Here is a 23254-nt window from a genome sequence, read left to right as displayed (position 1 = left end):
GGCACCATATTCCTTCAGCTAGGAAGTAGAATATTGATGTATTATTAAGTGGTCGTGGACAAATATTATCATTAAATCTTATGTTAATAGTTATTTTAAATGTCCCTCTCGCTGACGTAATCGTGCCATCTACTGTGATTGATCCAAAGTTACGAGGCAACCTGTTTAATATAATATCCTTTCTGAAATGGTAGGGCAATGTAAAAAAAAACGGTCAAATGTTTAGCTAATCAAAACTTATGTGGGGCTGTTCTGGTCAGAGAAAACAGTTTGCAACAATGGGGAACTTTATTATTGGGTTACCAAAAGTATTTAAGCAACTATGAAGGGTTTTAAAAAAGAATTTAAGCGATTGCAGCGCCATTACCGCCAAACAATAAAAGCATAAAAAAAAGTAGGGGTAGTACCATAAAGTATACCTAAATTGTCGTGTTCATTGAAAATATTTTTCACAAGCCACTGCCTAAAACTCTATGGCGTTTAGGCTTTCTATAAATGTATCCAGGAACAAAACACCTTTTCACAGGCATTTTCAAGAGTATATATGATTTATTAATAATATTAAACAAATATAATTTAACAAAAACAAACTTTAAGATTACACACAAGAGCAAAGCATACTGACATTTTAAAATGCCATGATGTCGTCCCGGCCTAATCCTGACGTCAACTGTTATGTCACTTGTCATTCCCGTCAGAATAATTCGTGTCTGTAGCGACCCAAGTGCCTGGATTTGTCCCTAACATTTGACAATAATCCATTGAAAAAAAATTTATGGCGGAAACTTAAAATATGCCGATAGGACTCTCTTACATATTCTTAAAATCCTCTATTTTTATGCTGATCATAATTATTAAGTATCTTTTTAAGGTTTTATTGGATGTATGAAGACAATACGAATTGATGGAAACAGTAAACTACCGACAGATTGGAAAGAAAACGAATATTGTTGTAAAGACGAGGTGGTATTTGATGCATGCAGAATGACGGACAGGTATACTCGTTAAAAGTTACAATGGGACGCAATCTTCTAAAATATATTTTTAGATGTTATCCAAATCCTTGCCAACATGGAGGTACGTGCCATCAAAACGCTGCCGAATTTTTCTGCGACTGCAAAGGAACAGGATATGGCGGTGCTGTATGTCATTCTGCTATTAATTCCTTATCCTGCCAGGCATACAAAAATGTTCAGGCCGTAGGGCCAAAAGCTGACATAAAGGTATATGTTTTAGATAGGTCTTATTTTTTCAGGTTATATTTTTAATATTTTAATTTATAAGTTTTAACAACCAACATATCAGATATCATTAAAATTGGGCTAGCCATTCTTGAGTTATAAATGGGACAACTAACCCGACTTTGTTTAATTTATATAGATTGACGTTGATGGTAGCGGACCTCTAGCACCGTTTCCGGTGACGTGCCAGTTTCTGCCAGATGGGCGTGTCGTTACAGTACTTCACCATAGCAACGAAGATACGACGCCTGTAGACGGATACCAAGAACCGGGAAGCTTCAGCCAGTTGATTCGGTACGATGCTGGTGATGATCAAGTAGCAGCATTGACTAACAGGTAAAGTTGATTGACAAGTATTACAAAATATGACATACAAAAATATATAAAAAATAAACATTTCGTACTTTAAAGCTTCAACAAGCTTCCTGCATTTTTACTATTTTATGATTGTAGCTTATGTACAAATAAATAAAAGTCTTAATATTGCACAGGAATAAATAAAACACAATATAAATTAATACAATATAAGTATACAGAGTGTATAAAACAATATTTTTTTCCATAGCGAGTTACGTTTTAAAAAATATTCAGAAATTATTATTTCAAGGAATTTATTACAAGTAGAAAAAATATTGTGCTGGGTTGGCGTTGGTTTCTATGTTTCTTTGACAAATAAATAAAGCTGTCTCTTTAGTTGTCAGTTTTGAGTCAATATTTTTTAATTCTCTTTCGTGTCGATTGCTGATTGAATTGGAGCCAGAAATGGCTCAAAACGAAATAAGTAAATTACCAACAGATATTCAGGCTGAGGCGACAAACGCCATATCCAAACTACTTCCATTTAAATCCTGAATAACTTATGAAAAGGAAAACAAAAATTTTCAAAAATGGAAGGAATTAAAAAACGTGCAAGAAGAAATAAAGTTTTTAACCTATCCGCGGTGTTAAAGTATCATTTAATCTACCCTTGCGAATAAAGTACTCACAGATTATACAGATTATAAACTTATCGTCAAAAGCATTGTTTTTCGTGGTTCCATTTTTCGGAGTCGCGCACTAGTTAGGTTACTAGCAGAGAGAACACTAATAACTAAAGTGAGCAGATAATAGGTACATTAAAGAAATGCTAACTTCATGTTAAAAAATGGAAACAGACGCCACCTGGTGTCGCCTGGCAGTACTAGCTAAATTGAGGGGAAAAGAGGAGAAATTTTTAAAAAAATATATTTATAAGTATCACTGACTTACTGTTTAAAGTTAATAAACATATTTTTTATTACTTTAATATAATTTAATGTATTAAAAAATATGTCTATGAATTTTACACAGCAAATCAATGATATTATTAAAGACTTAATAAATTTAATTATAATAATAATAAAATTAAATTATAAAATAATATTATAAAAATTAAATTAAAGACTTAGTAAATAAATTACACATTAGTAAACAATATCATTTTTATTTTTTAGAGCTGCGATTTATATTACAATAATATTGAAATATATATATTTTTTTAACAATGAAAAAGAATATCCCGGAACCTGAAAAAGAAAGATGATCAATTAATGACTTAAATTAGTTCAAAATACATTTTGCAAATAACTAGTGAATTGGAAAGATAAACATACTATTAAAAAGACATTTTAGTAGTATGTTATCATCTACTGATAATACACTATATAAGTATATAATAGGTAAATAACATGCATAAGGCCTTATGATACAACTATCTGTATCATGATAACACACTAATATGACAAAAATATATGCTAATTTAAATTCCTTTAATGATCTAATGAAACACTATCTAGCCTCAATGCATGCCATTCCAAAGGCAAAAAAAAACTGTTAACCAAATAAATATAAGCTGAATAAAACATAAACCAAGCCAACGTGCATAAAAAACCAAAAAATGCATCAAAAAATACTTTTATCAGATCATACCCTTGGATATATTATGTATTTTATATATCGCACATCCCGTTCAAAAGTTTACTAACTCAAAATAGAGAATATAGAGAACATTGTCAAGAGAAGTAAAAGAAAATTTAAGTTAAGGCAATATGCTCCTTTTTGGATATTAATGGCCAAATAATATAATGTTGATTTAATAAAATTTTACTGGCATCCTTCTGAGGTATAAATCAGATTAAAAGGACATTGTTTTTGTAATAATTGTTTGTTTTGTAAACATTTTTTGAAGACAATACAGTTTTGAACGGGCTGTGCGATATAAACAAGGATCTTACTATTATTTGAGGTTAGAAAGTATTTAAATAACATAAAACATAATCAAAATCATTTGTCATCATAAATTATAGAGGTACTTACGTGTTTTGATATTATTATCAGGAAATAATACGTTTAGTTAAACAGGTACGCTGCCAGGCAAGTTCTATCGGCGGGTCTTTGCAAAAGTTGAAATCTAAAAATACAAAACTACGTTTACATCTTAGTTGTATTTACGAATAAAGTATTTGTGTGTAATTTCTGACTTACCAGTTAATTGAATAATCGCATTAAATACATCCAAATGGTAATTTAATATTGTAAAAAGCAAAATTGTTTTAAATCACTTGCCAGGACAGCCCGGCCAGCTTCTTTGTTGACAAAATGGCCGCGGTATCATGATTTAAGCAATGTGAGTGACAAAGAAAGCCAATGCCTGGCAGATGTTGCTTTCTTTGTCGTTGGTCCTGGCACGTTTAAATTTGCCTGTTGCCTGTTTTCCCATACAAGTGACACCCCCGTGAAAGTGAGAGAGACCGATCAACGTTAATTTTTGAAGACTGTGTTAGTGGCGCGGCCTTTGGCGTCTAACCCGAACTATGAGCGTATTATCGATATAGTAGGTTGCATTTATACCTATATACAGGCGCCAAAAAATTAAAATTTGTATATTTGAACCGAATCTTAATCTTTCAAGTTTATAATAAGAAATCTTCGTAGTTTTTTTAGATTATTTTCTTGACAACGAAAATTTATTATTAGACTTTAAAGCATTAAAACCTATAAATAAAATACTGTGTAGGAACATAATAATTTATTTAACTCCAGACTCCTTGCCATACTCCAACTCAAGGCTGCAATCTTCAGTATCTTTTTTATCTAACTTGGTTGGGAGTGAACAGGGAAGCACGGTTTGGAGCTCGCACAGAGTATCAGTCGGTATCCCGTAGGTATTCAATGATTTTGATGGTCTTTATTCTATAACAAGAACCTAGCAGTGAAGAAAATAATTTGTATTACTGGAAATAATACCAGGTATAATACCTAGTCGTTCCATAGGTATCAGAAAAGAATGTGATGTTTTAAATTAAAAAAATTAAATTAGCAATGTACAATTATTATGTGCACTCACTATTACTATTAGGTATGTTAAAACAATTACCGAGATAAAACTTACCTTTAAAGGAAACGTTTTGTCTGGGTCTCAACCACAAAACAAAAATTACAAAATGCGGAATAATCGTGGAATCTGAAATAATCAATAATGACAATAATCTTCTCTTCTGACAAGCTAAAAGAACAGGCACATTCAGTCAAAAACAATTTATTACTCCGATTTGCTCCGATTATCAACAGATTTTAGTTATCTCCTTCTAGAACTAAGAAATAGAAAAAACTACTGACAATCTAATTAATCCTGTCAAATGTTTAACTTGCAAAGTTGAAAACTTCCTTTTTTGACCGCCTAAACGCTATGCGCGTCTGGGATGCGCGGTGACAAAATAAACTTGTCTACGAAATACTGTGTAGGAACATAATAATTTATTTAACTCCAGACTCCTTGCCATACTCCAACTGAAGGCTGCAATCTTCAGTATCTTTTTTATCTAACTTGGTTGGGAGTGAACAGGGAAGCACGGTTTGGAGCTCGCACAGAGTATCAGTCGGTATCCCGTAGGTATTCAATGATTTTGATGGTCTTTATTCTATAACAAGAACCTAGCAGTTGAAGAAAATAATTTGTATTACTGGAAATAATACCAGGTATAATACCTAGTCGTTCCATAGGTATCAGAAAAGAATGTGATGTTTTAAATTAAAAAAATTAAATTAGCAATATACGATTATTAGGTATGTGCACTCACTATTACTATTAGGTATGTTAAAATAATTACCGAGATAAAACTTACCTTTAAAGGAAACGTTTTGTCTGGGTCTCAACCACAAAACAAAAATTACAAAAATGCCGAATAATCGTGGAATCTGATATAATCAATAATGACAATAATCTTCTCTTCTGGCAAGCTAAAAGAACAGGCACATTCAGTCAAGAACATTTTATTACTCCGATTTGCTCCGATTATCAACAGATTTTAGTTATCTCCTTCTAGAACTAAGAAATAGAAAAAGCTACTGACAATTTAATTAATCCTGTCAAATGTTTAACTTGCAAAGTTGAAAACTTCCTTTTTTGACCGCCTAAACGCTATGCGCGTCTGGGATGCGCGGTGACAAAATAAACTTGTCTACGAAATACTGTGTAGGAACATAATAATTTATTTAACTCCAGACTCCTTGCCATACTCCAACTCAAGGCTGCAATCTTCAGTATCTTTTTTTTATCTAACTTGGTTGGGAGTGAACAGGGAAGCACGGTTTGGAGCTCGCACAGAGTATCAGTCGGTATCCCGTAGGTATTCAATGATTTTGATGGTCTTTATTCTATAACAAGAACCTAGCAGTTGAAGAAAATAATTTGTATTACTGGAAATAATACCAGGTATAATACCTAGTCGTTCCATAGGTATCAGAAAAGAATGTGATGTTTTAAATTAAAAAAATTAAATTAGCAATGTACAATTATTATGTGCACTCACTATTACTATTAGGTATGTTAAAATAATTACCGAGATAAAACTTACCTTTAAAGGAAACGTTTTGTCTGGGTCTCAACCACAAAACAAAAATTACAAAATGCGGAATAATCGTGGAATCTGAAATAATCAATAATGACAATAATCTTCTCTTCTGACAAGCTAAAAGAACAGGCACATTCAGTCAAAAACAATTTATTACTCCGATTTGCTCCGATTATCAACAGATTTTAGTTATCTCCTTCTAGAACTAAGAAATAGAAAAAGCTACTGACAATCTAATTAATCCTGTCAAATGTTTAACTTGCAAAGTTGAAAACTTCCTTTTTTGACCGCCTAAACGCTATGCGCGTCTGGGATGCGCGGTGACAAAATAAACTTGTCTACGAAATGCCCTATTCCACAAGCCCTCTCACTTTAGTTATTAGTTTCTCTCTGGTTACTAGTTTGCGCACATAGCACGCCCTCTTATGGCCTCTAAAATTGTGCACAGCGCCTGACCGGCTCAGTTATTACGCTGTTTAAACACGAGTTTATTTTTGCGCACAGGAAATTTTACTCGTTTGCTCATCGTCATAAAAAACAATTTTCGTACCACGAATTAGGGACAAGATTTTTATCTGTATACATACAGTATACCTAATCTGTGGTACTATTTTATCTACTATTTTTGATAGATATAAGGAAATTTTAACAGTTGCTCTGGCAAAAAGAAAATATTTTATTAATATTAATAATCATTTCAATAATTTACAAACACTAGCGGAATTTTATACATTAAAAGTTGGTTAATTAACTTTTTTATACCTCTACCTTTGGAGCTTATCTCTCTACAGTACCAAAATCTGTTATTATTTACCTATCGTGTGATGTCTTTATTTTACAACTACTTCAGTTTTTAGTACCATGTACGAGATGGTATACAAACTTTATTGGTGGCTAATACAACTATTTTGATGTACACTTTCTTTTTTCTTCGGTTATTTAACATAATTAGACACAAATAATAACCTATAATTTGGTAAGAGTTTGACAAGCCTCAAAAATCTTAACTCGTGTTTTCATCACTCCAACCATATTGAAATATGATCTGTCATTTTTGAAATAAACCAGTAAGACTGGTTAGAAATATCAAGAGACGCCATGACGGATTTATATATGGTAATTGCAAAACATTTTCCGATGTACGTCATCAATCATATCGAAATTGACACTAAAGCCTATAAACCTGACTAAATGAAATTTTGGCAAAATGTTTAAATTTGTTGTATAATTTAAGATACCGAGCAGCTCTTCATTTTACTTTAGAGGGCAAATGATTGTAACAGATATTTTATTTAGATTAAAGCTGCAAAAACGAGTTTAAAGCAATTTTTATTATCGCCATGTTGGTCGCATTGCGCCGTAATCAGCAACGTTGTCGTTTATTATTTGACAATTATCATGTCAGTCATTATTTTGTATAATATCGTGTTGTTGAATCTTTCGGACTAATTCTTGTTTTTTGCCGATTTTCATAGTTTTTTTTTAAATTGTACTTTCAAGCACAAACAGTTCTCTTAAGAACTAAATTTTCGAGTTTTTGTATTGCATTTCTTCATTTTCTTGCGTGTTGAAAATATGCCGAAGCATTTAAACAGTCGAAGCAAAGAGCTTGTAGCTTTCCTGATAAACTATTTTGAAAGAGAACGTGACAATAAAACTTCTTTATTACCCTCGACTACAGTCAGAGAAGTAAGTTTGATTCTTTGAATAAGAAGACTAAGGAAGGAGCATATCAAAAATCTTAGGTACACCGCGATGGGCCTCAAATATGGCCGACTTAAATTCCGGTTTATCAGTGCCGTTCTAATCTTATTTAAAAAATGTAAAACTATGATGTAGGGTAGACGTGGGGGAGACTCAATAATTTGTTATTCTATTTTACATTGTGAATAAATGTTGGTAGTTATTAAAATTGTTATAAAAATATAAAATTCTGATAAAAATAGATAAGTTATAATAATTATTTATTAACACAAACATCCGATACGCTACTGAAGCAGGTAAATCTGGTAAATCAAATTGACGTATCTAAATTCTTTGACATCTAATCTTTGACAAGTAGTAAATAAAAGCAAAAATGCAAGAAAAAATATATAATTAGTTAATTTAAGTGAATTTCATAAATGATCGGTTTACTACACGTATGTATATTATATATTCACTTACTAGCGAAAAGTTGTTCTATTATTTCACTCGATTTTTGCCGAGATCTACCGCACGCTACACAACCAACTATTTTAGAGTTTTTTTCGATAAATCGCGATAGTGTCACTGTTAATTTAAGTTCTGCCACAATTTCCATCTAGATTTACTACCTTTATACAACTATCAGTAGTAGAATAAATAATAAATAACATAAAATACGCTCCGTAAAGACTGACAAATCCATAAAATTTCAAATCAAATTCAAATGTGTCAAATGAATCGTCAAACAGAACTGTCAAGGATCCCCACCCTAGAGTGCTTTTATGGTGCTTTTTCCGCCCACCATGCATGAATACATGGATAGCATTATGCTCCTTCCTTAGTCTTCTTATTCAAAGGTTTGATTGGTATTATACAGGGTCTACAAAAAACTTGAGAATTTTGTTTAAGTACAAACCTAAACTATGTACCAGGATGTATTTCAGGAAAATATTTTAACTTCTATAGGGTGGCTCAAAAAAGTGTGTGTGGACCTGGATGATTTTTTTTAAATGGAACACCCTGTATATTATTGCATTTTTGGCTTCCTTTCAGATCACTTTACATAGCCCTAAGATATGAATAAATATATTTCGATAGTTTCAGAGATATTAAAAAATAAATCAAAAATATATATTTTTCAGCTCTTCTTAAAAAAATTATTAAAAATACAAGAACTGTTCTGAAATCAAAACTATATTAGGTATTTACTTTAGAATGTCTTTTCTTACTTTGCTATAAATATGGTAATCGTAAATCATACAGGATGTTTACTATTCTACGCCATACTTTCTAAAATATAAAATATTTTTTCTTTGTTTTTTAAATGGAACACCCTGTATATTATTTTTTTATTAGATGGAGAGTAAAAAAATGAGCATTTTTTGTATTTAAAGTATTTCAAAATTTTTAACGGTTTCGCAGATACACGCATTATTATTTCATATGGCGCTTTCAATGGCAAAATACGAGAAAAAATCATTGGGTGGTTTTGATAAAAATTTACTGTGGAAAATGCCATATAAAATATAAAACCGCAAATATCTGCGAAACTGTTAAAAATTTTGAAATACTCTAAATACAAAAAATGTTCATTTTTTAATTCTCCGTCTATTGAGAAAATAATATACAGGGTGTTCCATTTAAAAAAACCTAGAAAAATTATTTTATATTTTAGAAAGTTTGACGTAGAATAGTAAACATCCTGTATGATTTACGATTACCATATTTATAACAAAGTAAGAACAGACCATCTAAAGTAAATACCTAATATAGTTTTGAGTTCAGAACAGTTCTTGTATTTTTAATAATTTTTTTAAGAAGGGCTGAAAAATAAACATTTTTGATTTATTTTTTAATATCTCTGAAACTATCGAAATATATTTATTCATATCTTAGAGTTATGTAAAGTGATCTGAAAGGAAGCCAAAAATTCAATAATATACAGGGTGTTCCATTTAAAAAAAATCATCCAGGTCCACACACACTTTTTTGAGCCACCCTATAGAAGTTAAAATATTTTCCTGAAATACATCCTGGTACATAGTTTAGGTTTGTACTTAAGCAAAATTCTCAAGTTTTTTATTCTAGGAGCTACAGATGCCTAACGCACTATTGCCGGACCCTGTATAAGGTTTTAGACAGTTTATGAGAAAATAATTTACGTCTTTTTATTCCAACAGGTCTTCCACCTGCGCTCAGCACATTCGCTACAGCTGCAAGAGCGCCCGCCTGTTCAACTCGCCATCGGAGGAGAACAAGTTCCAACCATACTCCTGGTGGGTGTCCAGGAAGAACCAGAAAATGGACTACTGGGGTGGCGGCTTGCCCGGCTCCAGAAAATGCGAGTGTGGCGTATCTGGTACCTGCGTCGATCCTACCAGATGGTGTAATTGCGATGGTGATTCTGAAATCTGGCTGGTCGATCAAGGTAAATGATTTATTCTCGGTAGTTGGATCTCCTATAGGCTTGGTGAATTCTCCGCCGGTGCTGCCACCAACGGAGAATATCGTAAACAACTAGTATATATATGTCGTAGTCTCATAGTGTATTCCGTCTTTTCATGAAGATCCTAGTCACTTCATGAAATACACTAACCTAATAACCTAACTAAACTCCTAATCTAACCGACGCTTCATGAAGTGACCTAGGATCTTCATAAAAAGACGAAATACACTACGAGACTACGATATATACATATACACGGGTTTAAAAAAGTGTTAGGAAGTATAATTTGTGAAAATTCTAAAAATAAAAATAAAAAAGGGAATATTTTAATATCTTCAGAAGGTCTAACTTGTATTATAATTTATTATTCCAGCTAAAAAATCTTTTTAGATGAGTTCAACTATGGTAGCGATCATAGTTTTAATTACTGGTTTTGCTAGCGGGGTCATAATTGGGGCTATTTCGGCGATAACGAAATTTTTTTAAGGTACTAATTATAATTTTAGAAGATGTTGATAAAACATTTAATCACCAGTTGATTAAAAAAAGTATACCATTAATACTGTAAATTATATTTTATCCTCTCATTATGTGTATTTATTTTTTTGATTATGTAACGAGCACTGTTTGTTCACTTGTTTCGTCGAACTGCTTGAATCCATTTTTGCTTTTGGTCAAATCGGTGTAAGAAACTATAAAGCTATAAAATGTTGTTTCGGGAGAGTTGAATATCCGGGAAAGTTGAGTTATTGAATATTACTGCACCCAACAACGCCCTAATTACGCCCTCCTTTACTTGTTAACATTTTTTCGGCAATTTTATTAACATTTGAAATTGTCACAACACAACACGACGCGACGCCTAACGGGTTCTTCACTTATATGTTACTACCCGAAACAGCGTTACATCACACACACCTCGCATAAATAAAACAATTTAAACTTTTTAGGAGAACTGAACGAAAAAGAAGATCTTCCCGTTAAACAGTTGCGTTTTGGCGACACTGGCAGTGCTCTAGACGATAAAGAAGGAAGATACACTCTCGGACCTTTGAGATGTGAAGGAGACAGTCTATTTACTAACGTAGTAACGTTCCGTATCTCGGACGCAACTATAGATCTGCCTAACTTCGATATGGGACATAACGGAGACATCTACTTCGAGTTTAGGTAAGTGTGGTTTTAGAAGACACTTTTTCTATAGTCAGTCCAGCGGAAGAATGTATAACAGTGACAGTTGTAGTACCCGTCAATTTAATTAGAATCTAGGTTGTATTCTGACATGTCTCTTCCTTTGCTGGACAGACTTTACCTAGTTTATTACCTCAGAAGAAGTTATAATTGATTTTAACTTGCTTTAGAACGGCGACTGAAAATGCAGTTTTGTTCCACGCCAAGGGACCAACAGATTATATAAAATTGACTATCGTTAATGGGAATCAACTACAATTTCAGTATCAGGCTGGAGCCGGCCCTGTGTCTGTATCAGCGGAAGTTTTATCTTATAAACTGTCTGATGATGAGTGGCATACAGGTTAGTAAAGATTGATAATACAGAATGATCTACAGTGATTGAAATAGTTGGCAATACATAGTTAAAGCAATTTGTTTCTTACTGAATTAATATAAGCTTATATTGTCTTGGTTATCCTAATCATACATAGTCAACTCTCTTGGGATTAACGGGAATTAAGATGCCATAATTCCCTCTACGTTTTATAAGTAACAACCATAGAAAATAGAAAACATAATTTTTTATAAAAATGTTTAATATCATTATGATTTAATCATAATGAGAAATCGGAATCATAAAGTCTTAACAACCGTGGGCAATTATTGAAGAAACTTTGCCCGCGGTGATAATAGTACGAGAGCTAGCAACGTCGGAAAAACAAGTTTTTTAAGACGTCTGGCTCTTTGATATATCTTTTACTATGCTCTCTAGAACAGCATGCGGCCCATCTGACTGCCGGTAAACGTTGCGTTCCTTACTGGGCATTGAAAGAAGATCCTATATTTTTATTAGTCCTTTAAATTCTAGTATTGAATATAAATCGAACATGTCTCTATAGAGCAGTGCGTAGAGATTCTGACCACGAACCGATGATTCAGAGTTCGAATCCGGGTCAGGACAAAGACTTTTTTATTTTTTTCGCTTATATTCTAAAGTATTAATTTTTTTTTAATTACCAGAATTATTTAATACTTTACTATCAGAATATAAACGAAAATAAAATAAAAAAGGCTTTGACCTGACCCGGATTCAAACTCTGAATCATCGGTTCGTCAGAAACTCTACGCACTGCGCCATGGAGACATGTTCGATTTATATTCAATACTAGAATTTATAGGACTAAATTAATAAAAAAAATAGGATATTCTTCCGATGCGCAGTAGTGAATGCAACGTAGAGGTGTGTAGTTCGTGAACGAACTAGTTCCAATGAACTATCCTGACCCCGGAATGAAAGGAACTAGTTCCTGGTTTCTCAAAGAACTGGTTCCTCAGGACCTATACCGGGATCGAGACTGTGACCGATACAGAATAATATGCGACGGCGACGGATCGGCTAGCGCGCGTAGCCCGATGGTAGGCAGGAGTGGAGAGTGCCAGCCATACGTTATCGGATCCGGACCTAGAGGAACTAAACTAAATAAAAGACTAGTTTACGTACGAACGAATCGGGCCAGCGCGGTCGATGCTAGGCAGGAGTGGGGAGTGCCAGCCGTATGCCGTATATTATCGGATCCGGACCTAAAAGAACTAGAGGAACTAAATAAAATAGTTTACGTATGGATCAGCCAGCGCGATTGATGCTAGGCAGGTGTGGGGAGTGCCAGCCGTATGTTATTGGATCCGGACATAGAGGAACTATTAAAAGACTAGTTCACGGGAATATATTCAGTCGGCAGATTCGAGATATAATACAAGGCGACGACGATGGATTGTCTATTGCCACAGTCGGCGCGGCGTAACAGAAACCACAGAAAATTGTCGTGGATACTGTTTTTGATTTTTAGTTTGTTTTTTAAATATTTTATGGGAATGTTTCACTTTAGGTCCCTAAAATTAAGAAATATCTTTTAAAACAAAGTAGATATTCTGAATTTTTAGACAAAAACAAAAAGCTTGAAATGAGGAAAAATGCATTTTTTCGTAAAATTTTTGTAATATTTGCTCCAATTGATTTGTGATATAGTTTTTTAAATTCTGATTTGAGTTTTTTATTTTTTTTTATCTGCAATAAAACTTACCTATATGTTTTTAACATACACAATTACACGTCTCGATATATCTCCGTACATTATAAAAATTATACAGATCATACTGTGAATAGTTCTGACTGACAACGAAACGCATTAGCAAGCAAGGGGGATGTCAATGTTAGTCGGGAACTATTGTGAACTAAAGACCTAGTTCAAGGAACTATTCCTCTGGAGGAACTAGAACTAAGGAACTATATTGTGTTTCTTATTATATTTTATACTAATTTAAAATGATGGAAATATTCTAGTATCCGTGGAGAGGAACAGAAAGGAAGCTATGATAGTCGTGGACGGATCACAAAAAGTTGAGGTTAGAGAGCCGCCAGGCCCAGTGAGGGCTATCCACCTTACTTCTCCTTTGATCATCGGAGCATCCACGGATTACAGGTGCAGTATTATTTAATTTATGTATACCCGGTCTCCCGTAATCCATAATGCGTAAACAAGAGATACGAAGATGATTAAATTAAAGAAAAGTTGCGTCTTATTATATCCTACAACGGCACCTTTCGGAATTAAAAAATAAATCCGATTACTTATTATATACAGTATGTCCCCGGATTGTCTTTACAAGAGGAACAACTTTTCTATTGACATTTTGAGAGCATTTTTCATAAAAATTTTTGCTTGTTCTAAAATGTTTCCAAATTTCCATATCATTTTAGAGAAAATTGACATGAAGATATAGTTGAATTTTTTCTAAGTTCTAAAAATCATAAGGCGTTTCTATGGTAATATCAATTCGATGGCATTCTTTGATGGATGGTTATTATTAATTTTGATTAACGCCATACCCCATAGATAAATGAAACAAGTTTAGATTGGAAAGTGCCCATAAGGACAATGTAAACACTATTTGGCGCTATTCTTGCAACGGTCGCGACCCAAAACTTTTGAAAATTTCGGAGCGGTTCGGCTTTTTCCGGGATTATATCGCCAAATATTGTTTATTCAAATTTATTATTATTTTCGTTTAATTTTATAAATAAAATACAGTGTGTTGCATACAAGAAACTTTATTTTATGTAAGGACGCATGTATGAAATACCTATGAAACATTGGAAACCGACGTTATGCCACGATCCAAGATGGTTTTTGCAGTTCACAGCACAGCTTTTTAAGTTATTAATGCCACATTTTCACAATTATCACCGGTTGGAGTAAATAAAACTTGAATTAAACTCACAAGATAGCAATAATTACTTTGAAAATGGACGCTATAAACACTTTTCGGGATTTCTTTAATGAGAGCGGTTTAGATTTTGAAAGTATATTATGATTTTTGAAGATTCTGACTTTGACAAGAGAAAATTATTTCTGTTTTTGTTTGCCGTTGTTCTTAGCGACCGCTATAGCAGCGCCAGATCGCGTATAACGGTCGCGACCCAAAATAATTTCGCGATCCAAAATTTATACGGGCTTTCCAATCTAAACTTGTTGCATTTATCTATGCTATGCCCTTTGCTGTTAAAGTATTACATTTTCCAATAACTGTCAATAACTACTAAAGATGGCGTTAATTAAAATTCTATAAATAACAATCAAAGAATGAAAACGAAGTTATATTACCATAGAAACGCTTTTGATTTTTAGGAAAAAATTCAACCATATTTTCATGTTTTTTTTAGTTTTCTCTAAAACGGTATGGAAATTTGGAAAAGTATAAACGGGATTAATTATTTTAGAAGAAGCAAACATTTTTATAAAGAATGCATTTTTCTCAAAATGTCTATAATAAAAAATGTTTTTCTCTTGTAAACACAATTCGGGGACGTACTGTATATTAATTTTACCGATTTTGATTTTTTTTTCTCCCAAATTTTTCGACTCCCATTGAGAGTCTCATTGCTATTTTTCCTGATCTTCAAGTTGAAGTTACTAGATTTTCAATCGGACGTTTCGTTTCAGATGCCATCATCAACCCTTTTTTAGATACTAGAAAAATTGTTTCATTTCTATAAAACTCTATAATGTCATTTGTATAATTTTAGAGATGGCTTTACCGGATGTATTAGAGCTCTTTTAATCAATGGACAGCATATAGACTTGAGAAGTTACGCAAGAAGAGGTCTGTATGGTATTTCCGAGGGTTGTGTCGGTAAATGCCAGAGCAATCCTTGCTTAAACAACGGGACGTGTTTTGAAAGATATGACAGTTATATGTGTGACTGCAGATGGACCGCATTTAAGGTAAAATTTTTAATTAAATCTTAATCAGAATTAATCTACATACAGTAGATTTCGAATGTACATACATATATGAATATAAAAATAGTATATAAGTCTCTCTTTCTCTTTCATCTTTTTTTAGTCAATGTTTTGTTTAAAAAAAGGAAACAAAAATCTTGAAAATGTTTGTTTTATTTAAAAAATATTACCTTTTTAGGGACCGATATGCGCTGATGAAATCGGTGTCAATATGAAGGCCAGTTCAGCTGTCAAATACACGTTTGACGGATCGTGGCGTTCCACCATAGCGGAACACATCCGTGTCGGGTTTACCACAACAAATCCCAAAGGTTTTCTGCTTGGTTTTATCTCAAAGATCAGTAAAGAATATTTGACTATCATGGTATCCAATTCGGGCCATTTGAGGGTTGTGTTCGATTTTGGTTTTGAACGGCAAGAAGTCATATATCCCGATAAGCATTTCGGTTTGGGACAGTATCACGATCTCACGTAAGTTTTCTATGTATATTTAATTTTTGTACGTAATATTTAGGTCCTGTAACCTTGTAACACCATGTACTTATTATAATACAGGTTGTAATTTATAGAATATTATTAATGTTAATATGTTACAAAAATCATTACTTAATATGTTAAAACTAAAAATAATACGTTGGTTCAATTTTGCATAAGAGTAGTTCAAATGTCCCCTATGCTAAACATTTACAAATATTTATTTTTTTGAAGCAAATTAAATGCTTCATGAAATTATACCTACGGTAATCGCAAAACATTTTCCAATGCACGTCATCAATCATATAGAAATTGACACTAAAGCCTATAAACCTGACTAAATGACTAAATGAAATTTTGGCAAAAATGTTTAAATTTGTTGTATTATTTAAGATACTGAGCCGCTCTTTATTTTACTTTATAGAGCAGATGATTGTAACAGATATTTAATTTATATTAAAGCTGCAAAAATTAGTTTAAACCGAATTTTATTATCGCTATGTTGGTCACATTGCGCCGTGTTCAGCAACGTTCCCGTGTATTATGTGACAATAATTATCATGTCAGTCAATATTTTGTATAATATCGTGTTGTTGTTGAATCTTTGTGAGCAATTCTCGTTTTTTGCCTATTTTCATAGTCTTTTTTTAAAAATTGTACTTTTAAGCACAAACAGTTCTTTTAAGAACTAGAACTTCGAGTTTTTGTATCGCATTTCTTGAAATTGTGTGTTGAAAATATGCCGAAACATTTAAACAGTCGAAGCAAAGGGCTTGTACCTTTCCTGATAAACTATTTTGAACGAGAACTTGACAATAAAGGTGCTTTTTCACATACATTCACACACATAAATAATTAACCCGTAATAAGGCTTAGAATAATCTTCATAATATTGTAATAAGTAAAATAAGCTATAAAACAAATAATTAACTACTAAAATATTAATTATTAAATTAAGAATAAAACGTAAAAATCTTTAAAAAATGATATAATAAATATATTAATATATACTATATAAGATTTATCACGTGCATCGGAAATTGTTTTGCGAATATCGTAGGTAAAAGTTTTTATATTTAATTGAAAATTATAGTACAATGTATACAGGATCGGCAACAGAGAGTCTTGGGTAGGTATTTCTAGGAGTAAATTGCTATGGCGATCTGGTGAGTTGGAGAGAGAATAATTCGAAGTGTTTATTACATAACTACTTAATCTGGCGCGTTTTTCACGAGCTTGTTCTTCTCTCTTTGTTCAGTACTAAGCGGCACTGTATCTTATTGTATCGAAGACATTGACTGTACTATTAGTACACACCAAAATCGGGACTCAAAAGCTAAACGTTGCCGACCGTGTATACGTAGTAGTTCAAATGTCCCAATCTTAAATAGATGAAAGTGTGCAATTTTTTGTGGTACAAATTAAAACTATCATGGTAATATCTAGTACTATGTTTAAAATATTTAATTTGTACCTAGCTTTTACTACTTTTACATTTTTAAAATATTTTTCATTGTAGTTTGTCGAGAAAGAATGGAGGATCGACATTAGTGATGAAAGTGGACAGCTATGAACCAAAGGAATTCCATTTCAACATCAAAGAATCGGCAGATGCCCAATTTAATAACATTCAGTACATGTACATTGGTAAAAATGAGTCTATGAGCGAGGGATTCATTGGTTGCGTGTCTAGAGTCGAATTTGACGACATTTATCCGTTGAAACTTCTGTTTCAACAAAAGGGACCAGGAAATGTTAAAGTACTGGGAGGTGAGTTTAAAAATATTATACCGTATGATCGAATAAAAACGGCGTCCAGTTGGCTTGGAAATGACGATCGATGGCATTTCCTATATAAATTTACATATAAAATGACAGCGATCTTCATTTCATAGCCATCGCTGACGCCGTTTTTATTCGATCATACGGTAGTACTGGTCTGTAAAACGTGAGTATATACACACATGGCCAAAATTATTGCATATAACGATATTTTTATTTTATTTTTGACCTAATATGATTCTTGTTATATTTTTGGACATATTGTCTTACTACACGACTAACTAATATAAAATTAAAAATCTAAGTGCAACTAGGCTGTTATTATAATTTTATTTCATAATGAGTGAAAATCAACAAAAAGAAATTTCATTTTAAACAGAAAATATTGAAAACAATTTTAATTATTTCTCACAACTAATAGTCTGTATTGCCTCCTCGAGCCTCAATGCAAGCTGTGAGACGACGTGGCATGCTCTCAATTAAGTTGTCCAGAAGATGTTGAGGAATGGCTTCCCATGTTTCACGCCCAGCAATTTTCAATTCATTTAAGGTACGGGGGGATCATCCCTTTTGGCAATATGGCGTTTTAGCATGTCCCAAGCATGCTCGATCACATTCATATATGGAGATATCGGTGGCCACCACAGTTTTCTTATACCCTCTTCCTCACAAAATTCGTAAACCGCTAAAGTGCGATGGGGAGGAACATTATCGTCCACACACCAAACAAATTCATCCCCACTGGCTCTAAAACGTCTCTAAGATATGAGGCACCTGTCACTGTGTCATCAATAAAAACAAGAGTAGTTCGAGCTCCGTGCATTATACCTGCCCATACCATAATGCTTCCCCCTTGAAACGGGACACGGGGTTGAACTGCATTCAAGCGTGCTCGTCTTCCAGATGCTCTCCAGACCAAAGTTCGTCGCGAGTCTAGGCCTATTCTTGTTTCATCACTAAACATGACGAAATTCCAATTAGGTCCATTTGCTCTCATTTCCTCAGCCCATTGTAGTCGCGTAATTTTGTGCTGTAAATTAAGCTTCGGAACACGTAGAGGCCTCCTTAAACGTACTCCTCTGTCATGGAGTCTTCTTGCTATGGTCTTTCTCTTTCATTTATTCCTTCAAGGCGAGCTAACTCATTTTTAATAGCAGTACTAGAAAGCAGGGGATTGTGTCGTACAATTGGGATATTTGACGGTCTTGCGCAGTAGTAGTAACTCTCATTCTACCTCTTCCAGGCCGGTCTGTAACCTCGTTTCCCTCCCTGATTTTTTTTAATATTCGCGAAACATCGCGTTGGTTTGGCAATTTCAGCTATTGCAACTTGCCGCTAGCCCTGTTGAGACAGTGTTACTATTCTGACTCCATTAAACTGTGAAATAATGTTTCTAGGCATTTTAAGGCCAAAGCATTGGTCAAATTTCTTCTGAAACTCAAGAGACCACAAATCGAAATGTGCAAGAATTTGTAATAATATTGGGTCTGAACGATAAACATTGTTTACCATATCAATTTTTACAAAAAAATGTTTATTACAGATTATCAAAGCTATGTATAAAAAAAAGATTCTTTAAATTCCTTTCTGTATATTTTTAAACGATATATGCAATAATTTTGGCCATGTGTGTAGAGTCCGACCTGCACTTGAACGCTTTTTTCATACAGTAGAATATTTCGTAACTCGTTTGCTAATTGTAATCATATTTCTCGAGGAACTGTAATTTTGTGAACATAATAGGCGATTCGTTAATTTCAGAACCTTTAAACGAAGACTTCTGTGGTGTGGAGCCTATAACTCATCCGCCCGACACAATCGAAACAAGACCGGCACCTAGTATCGACGAGGACAAACTAAGGAAAGCTTACAATCAGACTGACTCCGCTATCTTAGGAAGTAAGTCGTTAAGAATTTCTCTTCACTTGCCTAAAAATAGTATAGACCTGGCATTCCATTCATTAATTGTACTTTGTTTTGTCTTCATTAAGGTTGATTATTACTATACCTTCCGTTTCCTTTCCATATCCGTTCCGTATTTTTGATTGTATTGACGCTATACGTAAGCTTCCGTTCCGTATCAGTTCCATACTTTTTATTGTACAATTTATATCATTACGAAAGTTTTATTTTAAAAATTTATATCTTTTGAAAAAGGTAATGGATTTAATTAAGAGGTGAATGAATAAATAAATATCAGCAAAATGTTAACTGAGCTGGTACGAAGTAAGAACTTGACAACAAATGAGACTGTTGCAGTCCGGGTGGCGGGAGGATGCCCGCAGGGGGGAGTTCTCTCCCCTCTGCTGTGGAATCTCGTTATGGACGGACTGCTTGATAGTCTCAACAGGGCTGGTTTCAGCACTCTGGGATACGCAGACGATTTGGTCGTGTTAGTCAGAGGTAAGTTTAACACAACAGTAAGGAAGCGAATGCAAAGGGCCCTGAAGATTGTGGAATCATGGGTGACACGGGAGGGACTAAATATCAGTCCTACCAAGACCGTAATAATCCCCTTCACCAAACGAAGAATTTTGGAGGGACTAGGACCTCTAAGACTCTGCGGTGATGAGATTCCTCTCTCGGGGGAGGTCAAGTATCTAGGAATCATGCTGGATACCAAACTGACCTGGAACCGACATTTGGAAAATGTCACAAGGAGGGCGGTGACTACACTAGCGGTAGTCAGACGACTTCATGGAAAAATCTGGGGCCTCAGACCACAGATGGTGCACTGGCTGTACACTGGAGTGGTGAGGCCTTCAGTAACATATGCATCCTTGGTATGGTGGCCTAAAGTAATGCTACAAACAACAATTTCAGCCTTAGTAAGGTGCAAAGACTTGCTTGTCTGAGCATAACAGGGGCAATGAAATCAACGCCCACTGCATCAATGGAGGCGCTTCTGGATCTTCCGCCTCTTCACATAGTGATCCAGGCGGAGGCAAGAATGGGACTCTATCGACAACAAAGTGTCTTGTCTCCGGGAAATAGGACAGAAACAGGACACTTAAAGATGGGAGATTCTATCGGAGGATCTCTACTCCAAATGAGATCGGACCAAATGACCCCTCTTTATCACTACCACAAACCATTCGAGGTGAACAAAATGGATCGAGGAATGTGGACAGATATAACATTCCTTCAGGATGGACTAACCTGGTATACAGACGGGTCAGAGACCGCTGAAGGAACAGGAGCTGGAGTATTTGGGGAAAGACCAAGGGCAAGCTTATCCTTTTCCTTGGGTAAACACTCAACCGTATTCCAGACAGAAATCTTCGCCATTCTACAATTTGCAAGAGAAAACAATAGAAGAGCTTATTCAGGGAAGCTCATCAATATATGCTCAGACAGTCAGGCGGCACTTGGGGCGCTTATGAACCCAAAAGTATCGTCGAGACTCGTCTGGGAATGCCTGGGTGAACTGCTAGGCTAGAACCGGAGGAACTATGCTCCCATCCTATCAAGGACCTGCATAAGCTAGTGCAGGGCACAGGGATAAGAGAATGGGTGCAGATATAGAAGGGGGACAAACACAATAGCCCTCACAGGTCGCAGTGTTTCCGGCAGAGGACGGCCCCTTGTTATGGAAAAAAAAAGAATTTGACAACGCTGTTTCCGATACGCTTCAGTCTGTCCGCCAAAAAATGTATGAAAGGAAAGGATATGGAACGGAAGGGAAACGGAACGGATAGTGTGCATTGTCCTATTCATTTACATGATGTAATATTTTATGTAAACGGAAGGGAAACGGAAGGGAGCTGATATGGAAGGTATAGTGAGAATCAACCTTTACTATATTATTATTGTACATGTTCACGTTATACCCTGTTCCTATATCATGTCATTTAAAAACATTATTTAATTTTTTTTAAACGACATATAGACATCAGTGTCAAAAACAGAGACAGTTAGATAATTGAATGTCTCTGATATGATTTCAACAAGAATGAATCGAATTTACTTATCCACGTAGATTATCAGATCTATAGGCTAAAACAGGTTTTGGAAACAATTTTTTTTAGAAAACTTCCTCCATATAAATGTTTTAATTTCGATATATTTTTTTAAGGTGTCCTAGCAGTACTCTTCCTGGCTTTGGTAATATTATGTATTATCATCGGAAGGTATCTTCATCGGCATAAAGGCGAGTATCTGACGCAAGAAGATGCTGGTGCGGATGCGGCTTTAGATTCAGACGATGCAGTGGTACACGGTACAACCGGCCATCATGTCCAAAAGAAGAAAGAATGGTTCATTTAAGACAAAAACTGAAAAAGGTGTTTGTTATACACTGCCTTTATTTTTATTTAACCAACATGAAATTTGTTTCAGTTTTCAGGCTGTTATATTCTTTTAGTATGATATTAGCGTAAATAACAGGCTTTAGGATGTTTTAAATAATTTCTAACCATTATCAACGTCTCTGTAATTATTCGAATTTTAAGACATTATTTTTTTATGATTGAGATTTAGTTATAATTTATAATCAATGCAAATCAATTTCCGATATACGTCATAGCTTTCCACTCATGCCAGGTGTGGGCAATGTTGCCAGATGCTAACTAAAATTTGTAAGTATGCGATTATTGAAACTACATAATCTGAAGACACAAAATCATTGTGGGAACATTAGACCAATGATAGAAAAGTTGTCAACTTTGAAGAAATAAAAGTCAAATTAAAATTATTTTTGAAATTTTCTAAAAACTAAAATTATGTGTTTTTGTCTGTCAATCCGGAGTTTAACCATAGTTTTTTTATTGCAAATAATTAATCCTCAGACAATTTTATGACACCTGTATTAAAGTAGGTATAAAATTAATTGTATAATAAAACTTAAGGAACTTACGTTAAAATTATCTTCGCAGCAAAATTTCGTACTTTTGCTGACATATTGTTGTCTTTCAACCAGTCTTTTCGACGGCTTTCATCCAAAGGAACAGTTATAAAAACTTTTTCTGGAGAGCCTTCAGAGTTATTTAGCTCCTTTCACAAAACAAACTTTAACACCCTTCATTACAAAAATAATAAAGAGGGTACAATAAAACAAAACTGAAAACTCAAAGTATTTAACGCCAAACGCAAAATCCACAAAATACAAATCTAACCTCGAACCCTCGAATGCCTCGAACATCCGAACAACTTTGGTAGTGTTTAGTGCTTCAATAAAAATGGCATTAACCTGTTAATTATAAAAATTTAAGTTTTAATTTCTAGTAGTAAAAAATATAAAAGTAAATTTAATATTGGGGTAATAAAGAATAATCCCACATA

At 34.0% G+C, this 23254-nt stretch overlaps 1 protein-coding gene across 3 annotated transcripts in view; it reads left to right on the top strand.

The window, feature by feature from the left end:
• The window catches only part of LOC115888897 (neurexin-4), a 61043-nt gene extending 38026 nt beyond the window's left edge, over nucleotides 1-23017 (top strand). For all 3 annotated transcript variants that reach the window (XM_030908773.1, XM_030908774.1, XM_030908776.1), the window contains 12 exons: nucleotides 872-995; nucleotides 1049-1223; nucleotides 1381-1577; nucleotides 9979-10226; nucleotides 11195-11414; nucleotides 11606-11778; nucleotides 13759-13897; nucleotides 15502-15700; nucleotides 15897-16189; nucleotides 17712-17962; nucleotides 19736-19873; nucleotides 22050-23017. In XM_030908773.1, coding sequence (XP_030764633.1) covers nucleotides 872-995; nucleotides 1049-1223; nucleotides 1381-1577; nucleotides 9979-10226; nucleotides 11195-11414; nucleotides 11606-11778; nucleotides 13759-13897; nucleotides 15502-15700; nucleotides 15897-16189; nucleotides 17712-17962; nucleotides 19736-19873; nucleotides 22050-22240 — 2348 coding nt within the window. In that variant the 3' untranslated portion in view covers nucleotides 22241-23017. The remainder of the gene's footprint in view (nucleotides 1-871; nucleotides 996-1048; nucleotides 1224-1380; nucleotides 1578-9978; nucleotides 10227-11194; nucleotides 11415-11605; nucleotides 11779-13758; nucleotides 13898-15501; nucleotides 15701-15896; nucleotides 16190-17711; nucleotides 17963-19735; nucleotides 19874-22049) is intronic.
• Nucleotides 23018-23254: the final 237 nt, after the last annotated feature.

This window comes from Sitophilus oryzae, unplaced genomic scaffold (genome assembly GCF_002938485.1).
Source record: "Sitophilus oryzae breed Bouriz unplaced genomic scaffold, Soryzae_2.0 scaffold_808_pilon_pilon, whole genome shotgun sequence".
NCBI lineage: Eukaryota > Metazoa > Arthropoda > Insecta > Coleoptera > Curculionidae > Sitophilus > Sitophilus oryzae.
This window is presented reverse-complemented; position numbering and strand designations above follow the sequence as displayed.